At 36.2% G+C, this 21,541-nt stretch overlaps 2 protein-coding genes across 2 annotated transcripts in view; one reads left to right on the forward strand and one right to left on the reverse strand.

The window, feature by feature from the left end:
* Positions 1-12,127: 12,127 nt before the first annotated feature.
* On the reverse strand, positions 12,128-12,799 carry LOC133179636 (uncharacterized). Its single transcript, XM_061314341.1, has one exon. The coding sequence runs from the start codon at positions 12,797-12,799 to the stop codon at positions 12,128-12,130; it is 672 nt and encodes a 223-aa protein (XP_061170325.1).
* A 1,867-nt stretch (positions 12,800-14,666) lies between these two features.
* The window catches only part of LOC133179637 (uncharacterized), a 38,000-nt gene continuing 31,125 nt past the window's right edge, over positions 14,667-21,541 (forward strand). Inside the window, exon 1 of the mRNA XM_061314342.1 lies at positions 14,667-14,808. Within this exon, the coding sequence (XP_061170326.1) occupies positions 14,667-14,808 (142 nt within the window). The remainder of the gene's footprint in view (positions 14,809-21,541) is intronic.

A 21,541-nucleotide genomic window follows, 5' to 3' on the forward strand; every position in this document is an offset into this window, starting at 1 on the left:
CCCTACCCCCGGGGATCATGATTTGAACAAATTTGAATCTACACTACCTGGGGATGCTTCTGTATGAGTTTCATCTTTCCTGACCCTGTGGTTCTTGAGAAGAAGATTTTTAAAAGATGCTATTAATTTTTCACTAATTCTTAATTATCTCCCCTTGAAAGAGGGCATGGCCCTTCATTTGAACAAACTTGAATCCCCTTCACCCAAGGATGCTTTGTGGCAAGTTTGGTTGAAATTGGCCCAGTGGTTCTGGAGAAGAAGTCGAAAATGTGAAAAGTTTACAGACAGACGGACAGACAGACTACAGACAAAATGTGATCAGAAAAGCTCACTTGAGCTTTCAGCTCAGGTGAGCTAATAACATGCAGCACATTAAAAAATGGAGGATTTTCTAATAGTGTCATCAAAGAGACCTCATGAAGAGGAAAAAGATATTGAGCGAGTTAAGCCAAACAGCAAGAATACGACTAACGAATTTGACATAGGAAATGATTGTCACGTTTCCGCACAGAGACATGAAGGCAACTTGTACATACATATACGATATTTTGAGACCAGTCCTATTGGGAGAAAGTATCCTTCAACGCCAAGCAGTGGGATAAAATTGTTCACCGATAACGTCTGCTGTATGCGTTATTGTTCCTGAGGTAAGAAAGATGATTTCCGAATAAATTAAGGTTCATAGTAGATTCGAAGTGACCGGGCTTCTGCGGATCGAAAGGACACTTTTATCTTTCTGTAGCTGGAAAATAATTACATTGATTTCAAAACATTGTTCAAAAAGATGCAGGTCTTCAAGGTCAATTTCCTCGTAGCCCTGGACTGTTGTACAAGAGGAACTTCATGTACTTCTGGATATAAATAGCGGTAGCTTTTTCTAGCTGATAGCGCCCACTTAAATGCATAGATAAACAGCGGGAAGCACACAGGTTGTCGCGGTCTGTTCCTCAATAAAGCGCAAATGTTTTGTTAGAGATTATGTACTCTGGTAATACGATACCCCCAGCACCGATGTTTTGAAAATCACAATCTGCAGGTTTATCATGTAGAATAGTTTCCACTTTGTGTTTTCCCCATTATTTGTCATCAAGTCTTGGAGAGACAGTTCTCATTTTGCTTTCAATCTCTTGATGCTGTAGGAAAAGGCGCAGGAGAAGAGTGTTATTCCTGGCCGGGATGTAATATCGATAGTCTCCACATGCCTCAAAATAAATATAAGCGAGAACTGAATTTTAAAAGTTCTCCTTTTAGATTAAAAATACGTTCCACTTCTTGAATAATATCCACAACTGAAATCTTAATTTTTAAGAGATTATTGAATGTTTATTGGACTCCATCTTCTCGGGTCTTCTCAAAAGTAAACTTAGAGCTGGCTTTGAAAACATCCTTAAACTTTTCATCCTCCATTGAGGGAACAGACTTTTCATCGTGTCCGGTTTGTTCGTGTGTTAGGTTCCTATGAAAATAAAGTTCCCTTCGAGATGGAAATCGCAAGCTGCATGTCTTACAATACGAAGACGGTCCGGATTCAGAGACTTTCACTCAACTCGCTGCGACGGGAGGGGGATGGTTAATCGTCAGGCTGTAAATTTTGAAATACACATAGTGAAAATGCATCAATGTTAAAATCTTCTTCTCTGCCCCTGGGTATTATTCAAACAAACCAAGTGCATGGTTATGATAAGCATTGATGCCTTTTCTAAGATTGTGAATGTCATGGCCCCTGGGTCAAGGGTTCAGGTGTTAGGGCGGGACTCTATTGGTTATATAGTGAAAATGCATTACATGTATTTCTTTGAAAATCTTCTTCCCTACTCCTGGGTATTATTGAACCAAACTAAGTGCATGGTTATGGTAAGCATTGATGCCTTTTCTAAAATTTTGTATTTCATGGTCCCAGGTTCAGGGGTTCTAGTGTTAGGGCGAGACTCGATTGATTATATAGTGAAAATGCATTAATCGTTTTAAAATCTTCTTTTCTTCTCCTGGGTATTATGTAAACAAACTAAGTGCATGGTTATGATGCACAAGGATTCTTTTTCCTACATTGTGCAATTCATGCCTCCAGAGTTTGGGAGGGGGGTTCTATTGATTATGTAGTGGAAAGCTTAATTTCTTTGAAAATATTCTTTTCTGCTCCTGGTTGTATTTGTTTGTTTGTATGTTGTTTAACGTCCCTCTCGAGAATTTTTCACTCATATGGAGATGCCACCACTTGCCGGTGGAGAGCTGCAAATTTTGTCCTATACTCGGCACTTACAGCCATTGAGCAGTGAGGGATCTTCTTCGTGCCAGCACCTACTGCGAAACGGGACCTCGGTTTATACGGTATCATCCGAAGGACCGGTCTCCACGTCCCACAGTGGGATTCGAACCCGCGACGTGAGGATCAACTCCCTACTTCACGACTCTAGAGCAGACGCTCTTACCACTGCGCCACGTGCTCAGTGCCCACGACGCTCCTGGTTGTAGAATTTTGTATAGTTATGATGAACCTGAGTGCCTCTTCCAGAATTTTTAGTTTCATTGCCCCAAAGTCAAATGTTCTGGTGTAAGGGTGGGGATCTAATGATAATATAGTGAAAATGCATTTATTCTGTTAAATAAACCTGTCTGCTCCTACCCTAACAAAAATTTACTGTAGTTAACTATAGTTTACTATAGTTAACTATAGTGAAAACTTTGATACTTTGATTTACTATGAAACTTTACTCTGGAACTTTTTTGAGATTTCAAAGCTTGAAATCTCTAAAATTCGATAACAGTAATGTAAAATTTGGGGAAAATGTGTGAATATACAAATAATAATTCAATTTAATATAAAAATGTGCAGGTATGAATTGAAGTACAAAAAATATAACGCTCTGAAATCCATGGTAAAAATACTTTGATTTACAATAGTGAAAAAACTTTGATACTATAGTGAACTATAGTTAACAATAATAAACTATAGTTAACTATATAGTTAACTATAGTACTTCTTATACGCCCGTCTTTAGACGGGACGTATTATGTTATGGCGTTCATGTCCGTCCGTCTGTCTGTCTGTTAGCTATTCTCGTGTCCGGCTCATAACTTTAATACTATTAGGCCTAGAATTATCAAACTTTGTCAGCTGATACTTCTTGGGTAGAAGGTGTGTCGCGCACTAAAAGTAGGTCACTCTGACCTTTAATTAAGATGCTATTGCCATATATGGAAAAATCCTGTCCGGCTCATAACTAGAAAACTATTAGACTTAGAATCATCAAACTTGGCCAATTTATGCATCTTAGGTAGAAGGTGTGTCGCGACTTATTTCAAGGTCACTGTGACCTTTAATTTAAGTGAAATTCAAAAATAAAACTAGATTACACAATCCAAAAAATGCAAGAGTGTTGCAGTATCCTTATTAAAATATCTTAAATCAAGACAAGAGGCCCAAGGGCCTTAACGGTCACCTGAGAATAATACAACAATTTAGAGGATCCACAGAGTATAAAATGAACTGAAAGGTGAAGCTTTGTTGCCCAAAAGCAAGAAAAATAGGGTGATCAGGATCAACAAAATAATTAGTCTAGTATTCATTAACAGTTCATAAATAAGGTTCTAATCTGTTCCCCATTTATCACTATCACCATACAGTCAAGTCACATGTATTATGTTTTTTCTTGTTTAAATGATTTTGTAAGTTTTTGCGGTTTTTAGCGTGCGCCGCATGATCATTTTTGGGGTATTAGTGCACCCACTCTTTTGTGTTTTGTGCATTTCCGGTTTATCAAGCATGGTTTTGTTGGGCAGATGTATCGGTGCCACGATGTAAGTTTACCTTGTTTATGTTGCAAATGCCTATGATTTATAAATATTAGTTTATGATAAATTACTCAGAGAGTTGATAAAGTGTTCAATGGCTCAAACTTCTGTCCTTAACCTCGCTGTGGCCGTAATGTTGCGTAACTAACTTCATGTGAACTCCGGCGAGTGCCTTTCTGTATAATGCAGCAGTGACACCTATTGTCTTAGTTTCTCGCTACCGTACACACTCGGATCACCTCAGTCGATTCTGTCTACACACAGAGTAACATCACAGACTTTCCGATTGTTTGTTTGATAATTCCGGTATTCAACAGACTCGAAATATTTCGTAATTAGTATTACTAAAAATGAAACTTCTTTATATACATAACAAAGATTCCGACTGGACTATAAAACATCAATTAAATTTTTTTAGAAAAGTTTTGGTTTAAACCTTTATGAAATTAAAACTATTAATAACCGTAATAATTGAAATAATTAAGAACGTTTTATCATGTTAAAAAAAGAAAATATACAATGTTACGAATCATACATTTTAGTATGAAATATAGTATACACTATTTAATTCACCATATTTAGATTAGCATACAAAATGTGAGCACATTAATACGACTACAATTAATATTTTGCTGTTAAATCAGGCGAGAAATTATAAATTAAAAATAATGATCCCGTATCTATTGAGAGGTCAGTCGCTCACACACACAGTAAAAAAAATACATGATTGTCCGTGTGTCAAAGTTTTGAGATCTGAAATGTTTTCGCCTTAGTTAGTAATTAGACACTTGTTCATTATACTTCCCCGTCCATCTATTTTATTTTTCCAATTAAATCAATAACAAAATGGCACATGCACTTAACGTTACGTATTTTTTTTTTATTATTTGTTATCTTCTTAACCTCGCTGGGCTTTACGCACGAATGAAAATGGGCGACTAATTTTTTTTCACACCTCCCGGTAATTGCTAGCTATTTTTTTTAAAACAAATAAATAACTATATGGTTTTTCTAAGATAGCCAGGTCTCTAAACTTTCATTATAACTGCACATGTGGGTTTAACATCATACGTTGAATCCTCAATGATCAAAATGTTTTTTTCATTCCGAAATCATTGATGGCTTGTTCGAGTTGTCTGGAAGATGTCATTGAATCTTCACGTTTTTTAGTCATATTTCTCTCCTCCTCTCTCCTTTTTTCACCATTGAACTGGGATGTCGATGGGGACATTTAACTTTTAAAAATTCACTAAATGTAGTAATTATAAAATTTCAAAAATTAATTTTATTTTGTTATTCTCAACTCAAATTATGGGAAAAGAAACAAACAAAAATTCATCCAACACTTGATCTGTGGTTTGCATTTTTCGACTTACAATAACCCAAGAAAAATTATACTAAATATAGTATGTCAGCTTTTCAAATTAATCTTGGATAATTATATTTTTCCTCTCCATTTGGTCATGAAATTGACAATGATCAACTAATAGCAATGGCCTTAAATGTATATTTACAGACTCAAAGTGCTAAAAATGTGTTTGAAGCAACTAAAAATAACTAATTAAAGAATATATTTTAAAAAAATATGCGAATTCAACCTTTAAAAAATGGAATAAATAGCAATACAGCAAAATATCCTGAATAAATTTCACATTTCACGGCATTTGCAGGAAATCATAAATTAATTCATTCAATTATTTATTAATCAATCTTTCTTTTAAAATTTAATTATAAATATCAAGCTTAATGGAACCAGTGGGAAGAGGGGGGGGGGGCTTTCTTTTTTTTTTTTTTTGGCTCGCTAAGGAATTCGAACAGCACGGTGTCCCTCAAATTGAAAAAAAAAATTATTTGTTTGACCCCGGCAGATCCAGGGGTGTCTATCTGATTTCTCTGTCCAACGGAGCTACATGTACAGGTCTACTTTCCGTATAAGTATAATAACATTGTTAGTGAAATTAGGCCTTCCAATGTAATACTCTAAGGGTATTCAAAGTGTATATTGTATATGAAACACAACTTAAAGTTTGGAAACACAAACTTATTTAACACTGATTGATTATTACTCTTGCAATTAAATTGGCTCTCTCTCTCTTTTACAGAGAGGTTCTGTATACTTTTATCTGAAGTGCACTCAGTCTACTATTTACACAGCAAATAACACATCAGCTGCATGTTACTTTTTTCGTCCTAATTTATTATAACTATAATAATTATTATCAATATTAAATTTTCAAATAACTCCCTTTGTTGTTTGTTTGCTATTATATTTGAAGACTTAGAGAAAGAGAAAAAAATACAATCCAAATGATAAATAAAAAAAAAATAAATAAATAAAAATATGATTTATCATAAATAATTAAAATAATGAAAATATTCTGAAGTTTTTTTTTTGATATCTAATTATTTGATTATGGATATCAAAATAAACGTCTCAATACGTACAATCTATTTGCGTTTCTATTAATTCAAAAATATCTTAAGTAATTTGAAGCTCTCAAGAAATTATAAATATATTGCTTCCTGTCGTTGTGTAACCTCCCCTTGTTGATATATCAGGACACTCAGTCTTGACACCTATTGTTTAAATCTCTGGCTACTGTCCGCTGTTTAATCCACCGTTTTCCTGTTTGATATACATTTTCTGTTGAGTGTACACGTTAACCCACAACCAAGATAAGCCACCCTACCCACTGAATCATTCTTTTCATTTTTTGATATTTTATTTGCATTGACAAATTCAATTCAAACAATAATTAGTTGGGGGTTTTTTTATCACAGGCCGTGTTAAAAAAATAATTATAGTGACAGGGTAAATGTATGAGTGAGAGAAAGAGAGACTTAATTTTTTGAGAAAAAATATTTAAAAAATATATAATATACTAATGTAACTTTGCCTACCAAATCAGGTTGTTAACCGCATTATCGAACTATGGAAAATAACAATGTGACATTAAAATTGTTCAACACTATGAATGATAATTATTATATATAATTTAATTGCTCAGTAAATTCAAAACTTTAAGACTAGAGGAATCATAATTATCAATTAAATGATCTTAAATATAATTTATAGGATTTATTTTTTACCTTTTTATATATGGTACTAGTGTGTGCTAAGAGTACTAACAGCACAAATTTATCACTCTTGAAATAAATATTTTATTCGCTTAAATCTAAAATACCAAAGGCTTCTGAACAATAAGAGAAGTAACAAGAGAAGAATAAAATTTAGGAAATTCGAAAGTTAAATTTCATTCATTTAATAAGTCTAAAATATTCGCAGTATGGTTCAGTGATGTACAGTGCCAAGCTGGGATGCGTACATTGAACTTCAGTGATGTACAGTGCCAGTCTGGGAAGCGTACAGTGAGCAACAGTGCTGTACTGTGCTGTACAGAAGTTGAGTACTGTACACGTCTGTGATGTACAGTACTGTACTGTGGAGGCGTACAAGGACAGACAGTGGTGTACCGGGTCGTACAGAGGGGACGTACAGTAAAGTACAGGGATGTATAGAAAATAACAGTGGGTTTGTACTGTGATTTACTGGGGATTACAGTAGGTACAGGGATTTTGTACAGTGACTGTACAGTGTTTATACAGAGAAAAGCAGTACTTAAACAGTGGATATCAGAGTTTATCAGAGATTTTTCAGAATATCAGGGAATTTTAAGTCCAGTAGTGTATGTAACCGGTTTCAAATGGAGGGAGTCTGGAAAAAGGAGGAGACAAAGTTAGCTGCTGTTTGTTTATTGGCGCCGACTCTCGAATACAAAAATTAAGTCGTACCACTGTACAATAACAAAATACACATTCTTGAACACAGTAACATGTATGACTAGAAACTAATGCATTCATATAATCAAGGAACAATACTGATACTTGTATGTAGAACTTCAACAGTAACTTGTAATGGCAATGTAAATAAAATGACGAGATCTGTGAATTAATCCTGGTTATCCTGAGACTTAAACTAATGAGACTAGATTGATTGAAGTAATATGACTGACATAATAATATTGACATTTTGTGACACAAAGTATCACAACCACAAAGTAGCTACCTTAAACTTAATAATGAATTTAGACTGAAATACTATTAATAGTGATATGCTACACTAATAAACACAACTCTCAAATAACAATCAGACATCATACAATAGCCAATTAGACTTTCATATTAACATATAGTTATACTAATGGAAATGTAAAAAATAAAATCTGTATGGGCGCAGCCATATTGGAAATGCCCGGATGTAGAAAATGCGGGAATCATAAATGTTGCTTTGACATCAACTACTACCTGACTCAACTGAATATTATGCTATGAATATCATTTTCTACATGTGTTTTATAAATCATGAACTAAAACATAAATAGGCATAACTGTATGAATTTTGGCTACTTCACTATTAACTATTCATCACGTGATCTTAAAGCACATGGATTTGCACTGATCGCTTCGATAACAAAATCTGCACAACTAACTTCAAATGCATCTAAATAAACATGTACAAAATTAGCAAAGTATCTAACATGTAACCTTGTACAAAATCAATCAGATAAAATAGCAAAGTATTTAACATGTAACCTTGTACAAAATCAATCAGATAAAATATAAAATAATCTGTTAATTACCTGGAAAAAGGAGGAGACAAAGTTAGTTGATGTTTGTTTATTGGCGCCCGACTCTCGAATACAAAACTCAAGTCGTACCAAGAATCGTCGACAACAATCCGACTGTACTGCAACATCGCTAAAGTGTTATACATAAAAAAATAAATGGTACCCCCTTATTTTCCATACTATCACACTCTCTCCCTGCAAAATAAATGTCGCCTCGACATTTGAAAAATACCAACAAACAAAAATTTTATTACAGATTATTCATAAGTTTCTTTCTTAAAAATTCTTACTCTAAAATCAATCATCTGATCATCATCAGGAAACTTGAACCATATTCTAACACACATATACTACAAATACATTTCTTCAATTATGCTCATATATGCTGACATATCATCCTATCTATTGACATGATTCCACATGTATTAGCATCAAAATCAGAAATTGTAGTTGATAACATTTAGTTGACAACTAAGATTTTCTTTAAAATTTGTACACATCAGTTGGCCACCTGACATGAATACAGAACAAAATAATTCTGAAAAATATCAACCCTTGAGTAAACATTCTTTCTGATCACAATACAAAATACAAGTTCATGTATAATCTTAAGGTAAAATGACCCTTATGCAACGCCATACATATACAATTTCAACTTGTTGTTTATGCACAATATGAACATCACTCTAAACCATTATTTCATGTCCACACGCAATAACGTTGGTCCAGGGATAGGAGCTTGGTTGTCCCATGTGATCGTAAGTCAACCTTGATGGCGGTCTTGACACTCGCTGTCCCCTCTATCTAAGTGTACCATAACTGTTACTACTGCTGTCACTGTTTGCATCATCAATACTCCCAGCATGTTCTGGTGAATCTTGAGAGTCCTCTTCACCATTTGACTCTGCACTGACGAATTCAGATGAAGATCTTGATCAACTCGATGTTTCGGAGTCTTGTACCGTAACATGTCCTGGGTCAGTTACGTCCATTATTATCGGTTCAGAGTCTTCATCATTAGTTGACCTACCAGATGTTGGTGGTGCGTCGCTAGGTGAATTTGGGATAAATGTCTTAGCATGAGGATTCAGTTCACTATTGATGACAATGTAGTCACTGTTGCTACTTGAATCTGAAACTGGATGAATTTGGTCTTGTGGATGTTTTGCTGTTGACTGTGCAATGTTTTGAGATGATTTCTTAGACTTTCTGTTCTTCTCTTGTTTTTGTTTGCACTCTCTGATTTTCTTGGCACACATTGTTGAAAGTAAATCATTGCACTGAAGAAGTAGATTTCTGTGTAGGCGACGAATGGGTCATTTTCCGTCTTCAGATTGAATTTCATAAACAGGAGAATTGCTGTTCATCCGACCAATAACAACATGTACAGTATCTTCCCAGTAGGATCTTAACTTCCCTGGGCCTCCCTTCTCCTTGAAGTTTCTGACGAGAACTCGGTCTCCTGGCGCTAATGCTGCACTGGTAGCCCTCTTATCATACTGCTGTTTCCCCTTTAGTCCAGCATTCCCAGCCCTCTGACAAACAATGTTATATGTCTTCTCCATTTCTGAAATCCAATTTTGAACATACTCTAAATGTGACTTGGCCTTCAGGCTTTGATTCCCATGTGCTTCCTGAAAAATAACATCAATGGCTAGTCTAGGCTGTCGTCCAAATAGTAAGTAGAAAGGTGAGTATCCTGTCACATCGTTCTGTGTGCAATTATATGCATGGACAATTTTGTTCAAGTGGGACTTCCAATCAGCTTTTGCATCGGCTGACAAGGTACGTTACATCCCAAGGAGGGTACGATTAAAGCGTTCAACCTGGCCGTTCCCTTGAGGGTGGAAGGGGGTAGTTCTGGATCGTCGCATACCACATAATTTCTGAAGAGCATGGACGAGTTCGTTTTCACACTCTCGACCCTTATTAGGGAATCCAAACCTCATGATGAAATCCTGAAATATTTTATCTGCTGCAGTTTTCCCAGATTTGTTGCGAGTTGGATAAGCCTGAGCAAATCTGGCAAATTGGTCCATTACCACCAGTATATACTCGTAACCCCCTTTGCTTTTCTCCAAATGTAGAAAGTCAATAGAAACCAGTTCAAATGGAAAGGTTGTTGTAATGGGCTGCAGTGGTGCCAACTTCCGACGAGAAGTTGGTTTATCCTTAATGCAAGAACATACCCTGGTAATGAAATGTTCAATTTCTGCTGCCATACCAGGCCAAAAGAAACGTTCACGTATAAATGCAGTTACTCTGTCAGTACCCAAATATCCCATCTTAGAGTGTAACTCCTCTAACACCATTCCACGGTACTGTTCTGGGAGTACAATCTGGAATCTTTGCTCTTTCTCTGGTCCTCGAATCACTCGCTTCAGGACACCAGTTGAGTCAATCTGCAGTTTAGTCTTCTCACGTAGTAGTCTCTTAGACCCTTCTGGGAGACTAGAAATTACTTTCCCTGATAGACTGATTTTATTCTTCATCAGGTCTATTACTGGACTGATATCTGGGTCTGTTCTCTGTGCCTTTACCAGCTCATCAAGCGATATTGACCTGACATTCTCTTTTTCTGACCTTATCAACTGGAAAACATCTGCTGTACAAGTGAGTGATGCAACTAATGGCCAGTCCCCATTGCCTCGGTATGTGGCACAATTCACAATGGAGTGGATTGTCCCAGGAGACAGCTCCTCTGTATAATCCATGATATGGTCCTCGACTAATGGCATCTGGCTGAGACCATCTGCATCCTTGTTATTCTGGCCAGGCTTATAGCGAATCTCAAACTTGAGTTCGGCAAGTTCTGATCCCCATCGCAGACGAGTCACATCAAGCTTTGCTGTGGTCATGACGTACTGTAACGGATTACTGTCGCTTTACACAGTGAAAAATGGTGCATAGAACAGGTAGTCACGAAACCTCTCTGATACTGCCCATTTCATGGCTAAGAATTCAAGCTTACTTGAATGGTAGTTCTTCTCAGCTGGGGTCAATGTTCTTGATGCATAGGCTATCGGAGCTAATCTCCCATTCTCTTGTTTCTGGTACAGAATGGCTCCAAGGCCTTCTCCTGATGCATCAACATGCAAGGTGAATGGTTCCGCAAAGTTTGGATATGCCATGACTCTTGGTTCCAGCAAAGTCTCGATGAGACTATTTAAGTGGCTTGGTGTTGTCCAGTCCAAGAAATATGTTGACTTGATGGTGCATGTCCACCCTTCTGGGATGACTTCTTCTGTTTTCCACTTGATTGCTTTGTTCCCGAACATTGTAACAAGTCATATAGTGTTTTGGCACGACGTGAGAAGTTAGGTATGTACTTTCGGTAGTAACCAATGAAGCCAAGTAGTTGCCGTAATTCACCAATGGTCTTTGGACTTTTGTCTTTCAATTTCAATACGGCATCCTTGTCCTTTGGATCCATCATGTAACTTTCCTCCGTTACCAAACAACCAAGAAATCTGACAGATTTACGAAATAATTCGCACTTCTTTGGTTTCAACTTAATACCCTTATTCTTCAGTCTTCTCAAAACTGCCCTGAGATGTTCCAAATGCTGTTCGAAGGTTTGACTGTAGACAATTATGTCATCTAAATATGGAATACAGAATCTATCACGGTAGTCATGAAGGATCTCATTCATGTTCCTCTGGAATGTTCCAGGAGCCCCAGTAAGACCGAATGGTATGCGATTCCACTCATATAATCTCCATGGAGTCACAAAGGCTGTTACTGGCTTGCTTGATTCGGACATGTTCCCTTGGTGATAGGCTTTTCCTTCGTCCAGAACTGTAAACCATCGACTTCCCGACAGCTGGTTTAAAGTGTATTCTTGGAATAGGTTCTGCCTGTTTCACTGTCTTGGTATTTACCTTCCGACAGTCAATGCACAGGCGTAAGGTACCATCACGCTTGCCCACATATACCATTGGACTCGAATATGGTGAATTTGACTTGCGTATGAAATGCTTGTCTATAAGATCAGTTAAATAGTCCTTCACTTCTTGGTAAAGCGGGCTTTGGATTGAATTATATGAGGCTTGTACTGGGGTAGTATCTTTCAAAGGAATGGTAAGTTCCAAGTCAGTAGCATGGCCAATGTCGTCATCTCCCCTAGAGAAAGCGTCACATTCCTCCCTTAGCACCTGACGGATTTTGCCTTCTTGTTGTGTGGTAAGTCCTAGTCCTTCTAAACTAACAGGTGGATCCCATCTCCCCTGTAACTGATGTCTAACTTCAGGTACATGAGGTGACAACGCAAGTTCCATGATTGAACTAACACTATTGATGGTTCCAACCACTGTTCGCTTTGGGATTGAAAGTTCATTACTAGCCTCGTTATAGAACATCAGTTTCACTCCTTTCTCCATTTTGACAAGACACTCGCAAAGATGGAGTCCTTCAGGCAAGTTTTCCAAATACGGTTCTAAATGTCCAACTGTTTGATCTCTGTTATTCCTGGTTCTCACTTGAAGACGCACTTGTTTTCAGCTCCTTGCAGGAATAGTCACCATTCGGTTTCTTGTTTTAACAGGAATCCTCTCTCCATTCAGGTTTTGTTTGATGGTCTGTACTAAGGTGACGGAGGCATTAGATGGTAGTGAAGGAATTGCTGTGTGGAGATCAGTATCTACGTTAGAGTCGCTATCACGGATGTATTCCTCAATGACATTGTAACCAATAATGGGGTAATCCTTGGCTGCAGCTGATGTCACCAAAAACGGGGTAGTAATTACTTGGTTTCCAATTGTCACAGCACATTCAACCCACCCACTGAAGTGAATGCTTGATCCATTAGCTGAAAGTACTGTCAAGTCCTCACTAATGAGTTCCTTCAATGGCCTCACTCTGTACTCTGGGAATGTTTCCCTCCACCACTCTTCATGGACCAGAGACACTTGAGCTCCTGTGTCCCAGAGTGCCTGCACTTTATGGTGATTCAATTTGCAGTTAATGAGACACATTTTTCCAACAACTTTTGTGATCTTAGTCCGGAAGCGAGGTGAGAGTCTATAAACAAGGCCAGTCACTCTACTATTACTCTGAACTTGAACACATGGAGAACTCTGGGACTTTTCATCCGGTTTTACTGCCTGTCCCGTGGCAGCAAACCGAGCCCGTTTTCCGAAGTTGGTTAGTCCTGACGACGGGATCTTATCCTATTGCGGCATCCTCGGGAAAAATGTTCACTGCTGCCACAATGCCAACAATGGTTACATGTAGGGGCATTGTTGTCTGAACATGCCCTGCACTTTCGAGCCTGCGGTTTTCTCGACCTCTGACTTGATGGTTGGGATGTTTTGGTGACCACTTCTCTCAGCTCATTAATCTGTGATCTTAATTCCTTGACTTCTAATGACAATTTTCCTTCCTTAAATTTTTTTTTCTTTTGCAACTCTGGTGTCTCATTTTCTTGGATGCATGCAATCTGATACCCTTTTCTCTTTACAAGTTTGGAGGACCTTTCCTCTTCCTTCATGGTAACCTTCCTCATGAACTGGATGAGTTCTTCGAGGTTGGGCATTCCTTCCAAGAATCCAGCCACCTCTTGCCTGATGACTTCATTTGTCAATCCCGTGTCTAGAGTACGGTAGAATACTCTGTCCACTAAGTGTTGATCATATTTTACTTCCGCTTTTTCTTCCTTCGAAGCAAAGAGTATCTTCTGTCTTAAATTTAAAGCTCGTAGCAGGAAGTGATTGGGTGATTCTTACTGATTTTGAGCTAGCTGACACAGCTCTGAATATAGTTCTGTAGCGGATTTTTCCTTGTAGTGAGCGCATAATATCTGCCGTAATGAAGCTAGGGTCAGATCTGTCTTGCCCTCAAGGTAACACCTCATTCCAGTCCCCACTGGTACTGCGCGGATAACGGCATCTGTTATTTCCACTGTTGTAAAGCCCTTCTTTAATCCTTTTTCTATCTGTCGTGCTAGGGATACAAATGACAGTCCCTTTTGGGCCTCAATTTGGCCATGAATTTTGAATTCCTTTCGAAAGGAAGTGGCAGTGGACACAGTCGGTTTCACATCCGTCTTTGGAATAACGTTTGGAATGGCTTTTGGTTCTTCCTTTTCCATTTTAACAGTTGTCGGCCCTGATTTTACTTCTGCAAACACTTCCAAAGCCAGAAGCGCAATTGTTCCCTTTGTTGTGTCTTTAAATTCCTCCTCTAGCCAGTTCTCCACTGCCTTGATGACCTTGCTTCTCAACACCAACATGTCCACAAAACTCAATGATGGCCTCCAGGGTCGCTAAACACAACACAGACCTCGCTTGCAGTAGACGATCCTCAAACTCTGGTGTCTCCATCCCGGACGAGCCCCCAAAAAGTGTAACTGGTTTCAAATGGAGAGAGTCTGGAAAAAGAAGGAGACAAAGTTAGCTGAAGTTTGTTTATTGGCGCCGACTCTCGAATACAAAGATTAAGTCGTACCACTGTACAATAACAAAAAACACATTCTTGAACACAGTAACATGTATCACTAGAAACTGATGCATTTATATAATCAAGGAACAATACTGATACTTGTATGTAGAACTTCAACAGTAACTTGTAATGGCAATGTAAACAAAATGACGAGATCTGTGAATTAATCCTGGTTATCCTGAGACTTAAACTAATGAGACTAGATTGATTGAAGTAATATGACTGACATAATAATATTGACATTTTCTGACACAAAGTATCACAACCACAAAGTAGCTACCTTAAACTTAATAATGAATTTAAACTGAAATACTATTAATAGTGATATGCTACACTAATAAACACAACTCTCAAATAACAATCAGACATCATACAATAGCCAATTAGACTTTCACATTAACATAGTTATACTAATGGAAATGTAAAAAATAAAATCTGTATGGGCGCAGCCATATTGGAAATGCCCGGATGTATAAAGCGCGGGAAACATGACTTGTTTCTTTCACATCAACTACTCCCTGCCTCAACTAAATATTATGCTATGAATATCATTTTCTACATGTGTTTTATAAATCATGAACTAAAACATGAACAGGCATAACTGTATGAATTTTGGCTACTTCACTATAAACTAATCATCACGTGATCTTAAAGCACATGGATTTGCACTGATCGCTTCGATAACAAAATCTGCACAACTAACTTCAAATGCATCTAAATAAACATGTACACAATTAGCAAAGTATCTAACATGTAACCTTGTACAAAATCAATCAGATAAAATATAAAATAATCTGTTAATTACCTGGAAAAAGGAGGAGACAAAGTTAGTTGATGTTTGTTTATTGTAGACTGGTACCCTGACATTGGTTAACGGGCGCAAGCGCCCTAAAAAACCAACGACAGGTAACCACTGCCATTTTATTGCGTCACAGGAACAACAATGATGATAAAAATCTATATTTAAACTAGCGTAAATCCATAGTGCTTGTTGTAAACAAACCTTCTTTCTGCACTCCACACTGCTGTTAACAAAGAAAGTAGACGGATTTTAACCATCTAAAACCGCTACGAAGTGCTGCCTTAAAAATCATTGGCAAGCGATATCATAGGCCTTATTTAAATAACTCAAATCTATGATTATATCAGGGACCTATATAGTATTAGTATATAGGTCCCCGATTAAAACTTGCATATTTGCCATTCACCCATTGGTATGGTAAATAATTGATTCCACTACGACACAAGATGTTCCCTACCTTTATTTATGTTTTCAAGTTTACACGGAATGATAGCGTTTAACTCGCCTCTCCATACTCCATAAATCACTGTATATTTATGTGTTTATGCGTCAGGATCGCAATGTTAACACTATTGGAACATTCTCGGGTTCATTGTGACATTTGTAAACTATATACTCAGTCAATACAGTCACTCATGTTATTTAAATATTTCCCACGTTTTTCATTGTTTTATTCTTCAATTTAGATATGCAACGTTTTGTTATCTCTGTTATTTAGATCACTGGATCCATCTAACATTCTTCTCCGCAAGCATGGATGCTATTTATTTTTAGAATGCGCAATTGCTATGCGCGACAAAACAGAGATTTTCCACTGTCATGGCGGCGGTGGTTACCTGTCCTTGATAGGACACAGACTACCAATTATTTTGCTATACATTCCTTTACAATGTAAAAATTAATTTAAAAAATCACACCGGCTCAACTTACCTGAAACTTGGCATAGAGTAACAACAATTCAAGTCCAAAAATTTTTCAGGCTCTCGGGAAAATTCATAGTCTGCAAGTCCTGCTATGGCATCGCAAATAACCCCTACCCTGCTTATTTCACTTTTCCTTCGAGGAAAGGCTAAACATGGGCCTCTTTACACCCTTCCTACTACGCGCTTAAAAGCAAAATTTCCCATTATTATCAATTTTATAATTTTTTTCAGACCCTCTCCTTTCCATCTATGCCCAAAAATAACCCCATTCCACCCCATATACATCCCAAAGAATTTTTAAGAAAAAAGCTCTATTTTTAAACCGGCACTACTTGCGTGGTCAATGAAATAGGGGTAAAATTAGTAGTCTGTAACCTAATAAGGACACAAACCTTGTCTGATTTTGCTGAAATCTGACATGCCGGTGTCTTTTGTTTATACAAAGTAGCTGATGATGTTTCATTGAAATTGATGATTCCAAAGCAGAGTTATGGCCCTTTAATTGATGTGCTGGAACACCTTAAATCAGAGGATGAAATGAGCATAAGACACACAGTTCTCAAATTTGAAATGCTAACAACTCACATATGTTACAATTATTTTCTCTCTTTATATTTTGGTATACTAGATAAATATGTCCTATACAAAATTCAAGAAGCAAACTTTACCTATAACATAAATAAATATTTTAAACAATTTTTCAAAAAAATACCTTCAAAAAGCAAAAAATTCTTGGAAATTTTAAAAATAAAAATATTTAGCAAATTCTAATTTTAGTAAAACTTATATTAAAAAAATTCTACAATATATAAGCTTTAACAAATCAGTATAAAAGTTAGGGAAAAAAGATTAATACCTTTGTTATAAGCAGATTATCCAACCTGGTTCATTCAGCCTCTGTCAGGAAGTGGTACTTACTACTCTAATTGGATTATCCCTGGTCATATTTAGACTTCTTTAATGGGTATTTCATGTAATAATAAGCATGATTAGACAATTAATAACATAAATTTTATAAAATTTTGGTTTTTATAACTCTGATTTTACAAGAAAAGGAATTTAAACATGCATTTTACCTACATACATTTTTCACTTTGCTGTAGAAAAAGGGGAGGTAACTCTGCAATAGAAAGGTACAAAATAACAGAAAATAATTAAAAAGCATTTCATATACTCTCAATGGTTCAACACAGAGAAATACATACCATGTCTATGTCACATATAATCACTCCTGAAGTTACTTGGAAGTTGACTACTAAGAACAAAGGGTGGGGGGGGGGGGGTTGTAGAGATGGTTATATTAAAATGCACATGAATTCTGCCTGCTAGGTGGATCACTATTTTTGCACAGTGTACATCTAAATTCTTGAAAACACACCTGTCCTTGTCCAAAAAAGATGATTTTGTCTGATATGCGACCACAGACAATGATGTCCAAGACACCTCAAGATTAGAAGAAGTCAGTAAGACTAAACATTCCACATGAAATGTTGAGCACCTTACTAACCTCCCCTGTCTTGGACAATCACAGATCAGTGCCAGCAATCAGACAGCAAATGTGTAATTCCAAAAGCTGAAAGAAAAGGAGAAAGTTTTAGAGACTGTAAACCAGTTTGGCGACAGATGATGGTGATAGATGAATACATTACAAAAAGAAATTGGTACAAACTTAAGAGACAGTTGATTTATACATTTAGTTAAGGCTACTGTAGAGTAATGTTGTTGACGGCTGTTTCATGTTTTCTGAATACTCATTTGTCTCTGCTACTGGTAGAAATTTGTTCACTTCTGACTGACAACTGGCCTGAATTTTTAAAAATAAAAGAAGTCTCCTATTCAGGCCACTGCATACAATGCCACCACATCAACTGAAAATGAGCCACTGAAAAAAAATACTCAACTTTTAAAGCACTTTTAACTTCAATTCACATTCATAATTAATAAATAATTGTATCAACTATAATTACATATACACCAAGTGACTAAAGTTTTAGGGAATAATGCATTTCTCTAATACTGAGAGCAGTGTAAAAGAACAATAAAATGTTAGAACATACCTGTGTTTTTTGTACTCCATTTGAAATTTAAAATAACTGGATAGGTGAGGAATGTGCTCTATGTCAGCTACAACATTAAATATAGAATCAAAATTCATATTGCATAAATTCTTGACACACATTAATTGCACACATTACATCATACCCTTTGACAAACACGAGCAGGTGCCCCCTCCCCATTTTCAATTTTTTAAATCAATCCAACTTCTCCAAAATACAACTTTTTTCATTAAATTTGTCAACAATTTGCATAATTAGTTATAAATTATCCAAAAAGTGCCAATAAATTGATTAACGTGAGTTTTGACCTTTGACCTGACAGGACACAGACTACCAATTATTTTGCTATACATTCCTTTACAATGTAAAAATTAATTTAAAAAATCACACCGGCTCAACTTACCTGAAACTTGGCATAGAGTAACAACAATTCAAGTCCAAACATTTTTCAGGCTCTCGGGAAAATTCATAGTCTGCAAGTCCTGCTATGGCATCGCAAATAACCCCTACCCTGCTTATTTCACTTTTCCTTCGAGGAAAGGCTAAACATGGGCCTCTTTACACCCTTCCTACTACGCGCTTAAAAGCAAAATTTCCCATTATTATCAATTTTATAATTTTTTTCAGACCCTCTCCTTTCCATCTATGCCCAAAAATAACCCCATTCCACCCCATATACATCCCAAAGAATTTTTAAGAAAAAAGCTCTATTTTTAAACCGGCACTACTTGCGTGGTCAATGAAATAGGGGTAAAATTAGTAGTCTGTAACCTAATAAGGACACAAACCTTGTCTGATTTTGCTGAAATCTGACATGCCGGTGTCTTTTGTTTATACAAAGTAGCTGATGATGTTTCATTGAAATTGATGATTCCAAAGCAGAGTTATGGCCCTTTAATTGATGTGCTGGAACACCTTAAATCAGAGGATGAAATGAGCATAAGACACACAGTTCTCAAATTTGAAATGCTAACAACTCACATATGTTACAATTATTTTCTCTCTTTATATTTTGGTATACTAGATAAATATGTCCTATACAAAATTCAAGAAGCAAACTTTACCTATAACATAAATAAATATTTTAAACAATTTTTCAAAAAAATACCTTCAAAAAGCAAAAAATTCTTGGAAATTTTAAAAATAAAAATATTTAGCAAATTCTAATTTTAGTAAAACTTATATTAAAAAAATTCTACAATATATAAGCTTTAACAAATCAGTATAAAAGTTAGGGAAAAAAGATTAATACCTTTGTTATAAGCAGATTATCCAACCTGGTTCATTCAGCCTCTGTCAGGAAGTGGTACTTACTACTCTAATTGGATTATCCCTGGTCATATTTAGACTTCTTTAATGGGTATTTCATGTAATAATAAGCATGATTAGACAATTAATAACATAAATTTTATAAAATTTTGGTTTTTATAACTCTGATTTTACAAGAAAAGGAATTTAAACATGCATTTTACCTACATACATTTTTCACTTTGCTGTAGAAAAAGGGGAGGTAACTCTGCAATAGAAAGGTACAAAATAACAGAAAATAATTAAAAAGCATTTCATATACTCTCAATGGTTCAACACAGAGAAATACATACCATGTCTATGTCACATATAATCACTCCTGAAGTTACTTGGAAGTTGACTACTAAGAACAAAGGGTGGGGGGGGGGGGGGGTTGTAGAGATGGTTATATTAAAATGCACATGAATTCTGCCTGCTAGGTGGATCACTATTTTTGCACAGTGTACATCTAAATTCTTGAAAACACACCTGTCCTTGTCCAAAAAAGATGATTTTGTCTGATATGCGACCACAGACAATGATGTCCAAGACACCTCAAGATTAGAAGAAGTCAGTAAGACTAAACATTCCACATGAAATGTTGAGCACCTTACTAACCTCCCCTGTCTTGGACAATCACAGATCAGTGCCAGCAATCAGACAGCAAATGTGTAATTCCAAAAGCTGAAAGAAAAGGAGAAAGTTTTAGAGACTGTAAACCAGTTTGGCGACAGATGATGGTGATAGATGAATACATTACAAAAAGAAATTGGTACAAACTTAAGAGACAGTTGATTTATACATTTAGTTAAGGCTACTGTAGAGTAATGTTGTTGACGGCTGTTTCATGTTTTCTGAATACTCATTTGTCTCTGCTACTGGTAGAAATTTGTTCACTTCTGACTGACAACTGGCCTGAATTTTTAAAAATAAAAGAAGTCTCCTATTCAGGCCACTGCATACAATGCCACCACATCAACTGAAAATGAGCCACTGAAAAAAAATACTCAACTTTTAAAGCACTTTTAACTTCAATTCACATTCATAATTAATAAATAATTGTATCAACTATAATTACATATACACCAAGTGACTAAAGTTTTAGGGAATAATGCATTTCTCTAATACTGAGAGCAGTGTAAAAGAACAATAAAATGTTAGAACATACCTGTGTTTTTTGTACTCCATTTGAAATTTAAAATAACTGGATAGGTGAGGAATGTGCTCTATGTCAGCTACAACATTAAATATAGAATCAAAATTCATATTGCATAAATTCTTGACACACATTAATTGCACACATTACATCATACCCTTTGACAAACACGAGCAGGTGCCCCCTCCCCATTTTCAATTTTTTAAATCAATCCAACTTCTCCAAAATACAATTTTTTTCATTAAATTTGTCAACAATTTGCATAATTAGTTATAAATTATCCAAAAAGTGCCAATAAATTGATTAACGTGAGTTTTGACCTTTGACCTGACAGGACACAGACTACCAATTATTTTGCTATACATTCCTTTACAATGTAAAAATTAATTTAAAAAATCACACCGGCTCAACTTACCTGAAACTTGGCATAGAGTAACAACAATTCAAGTCCAAAAATT

This window comes from Saccostrea echinata, unplaced genomic scaffold (assembly GCF_033153115.1).
Source record: "Saccostrea echinata isolate AGI-Se365-2 ecotype Australia unplaced genomic scaffold, CSIRO_AGI_Sech_v1 ptg000005l, whole genome shotgun sequence".
In the NCBI taxonomy this organism is placed as follows: Eukaryota; Metazoa; Mollusca; class Bivalvia; order Ostreida; family Ostreidae; genus Saccostrea; species Saccostrea echinata.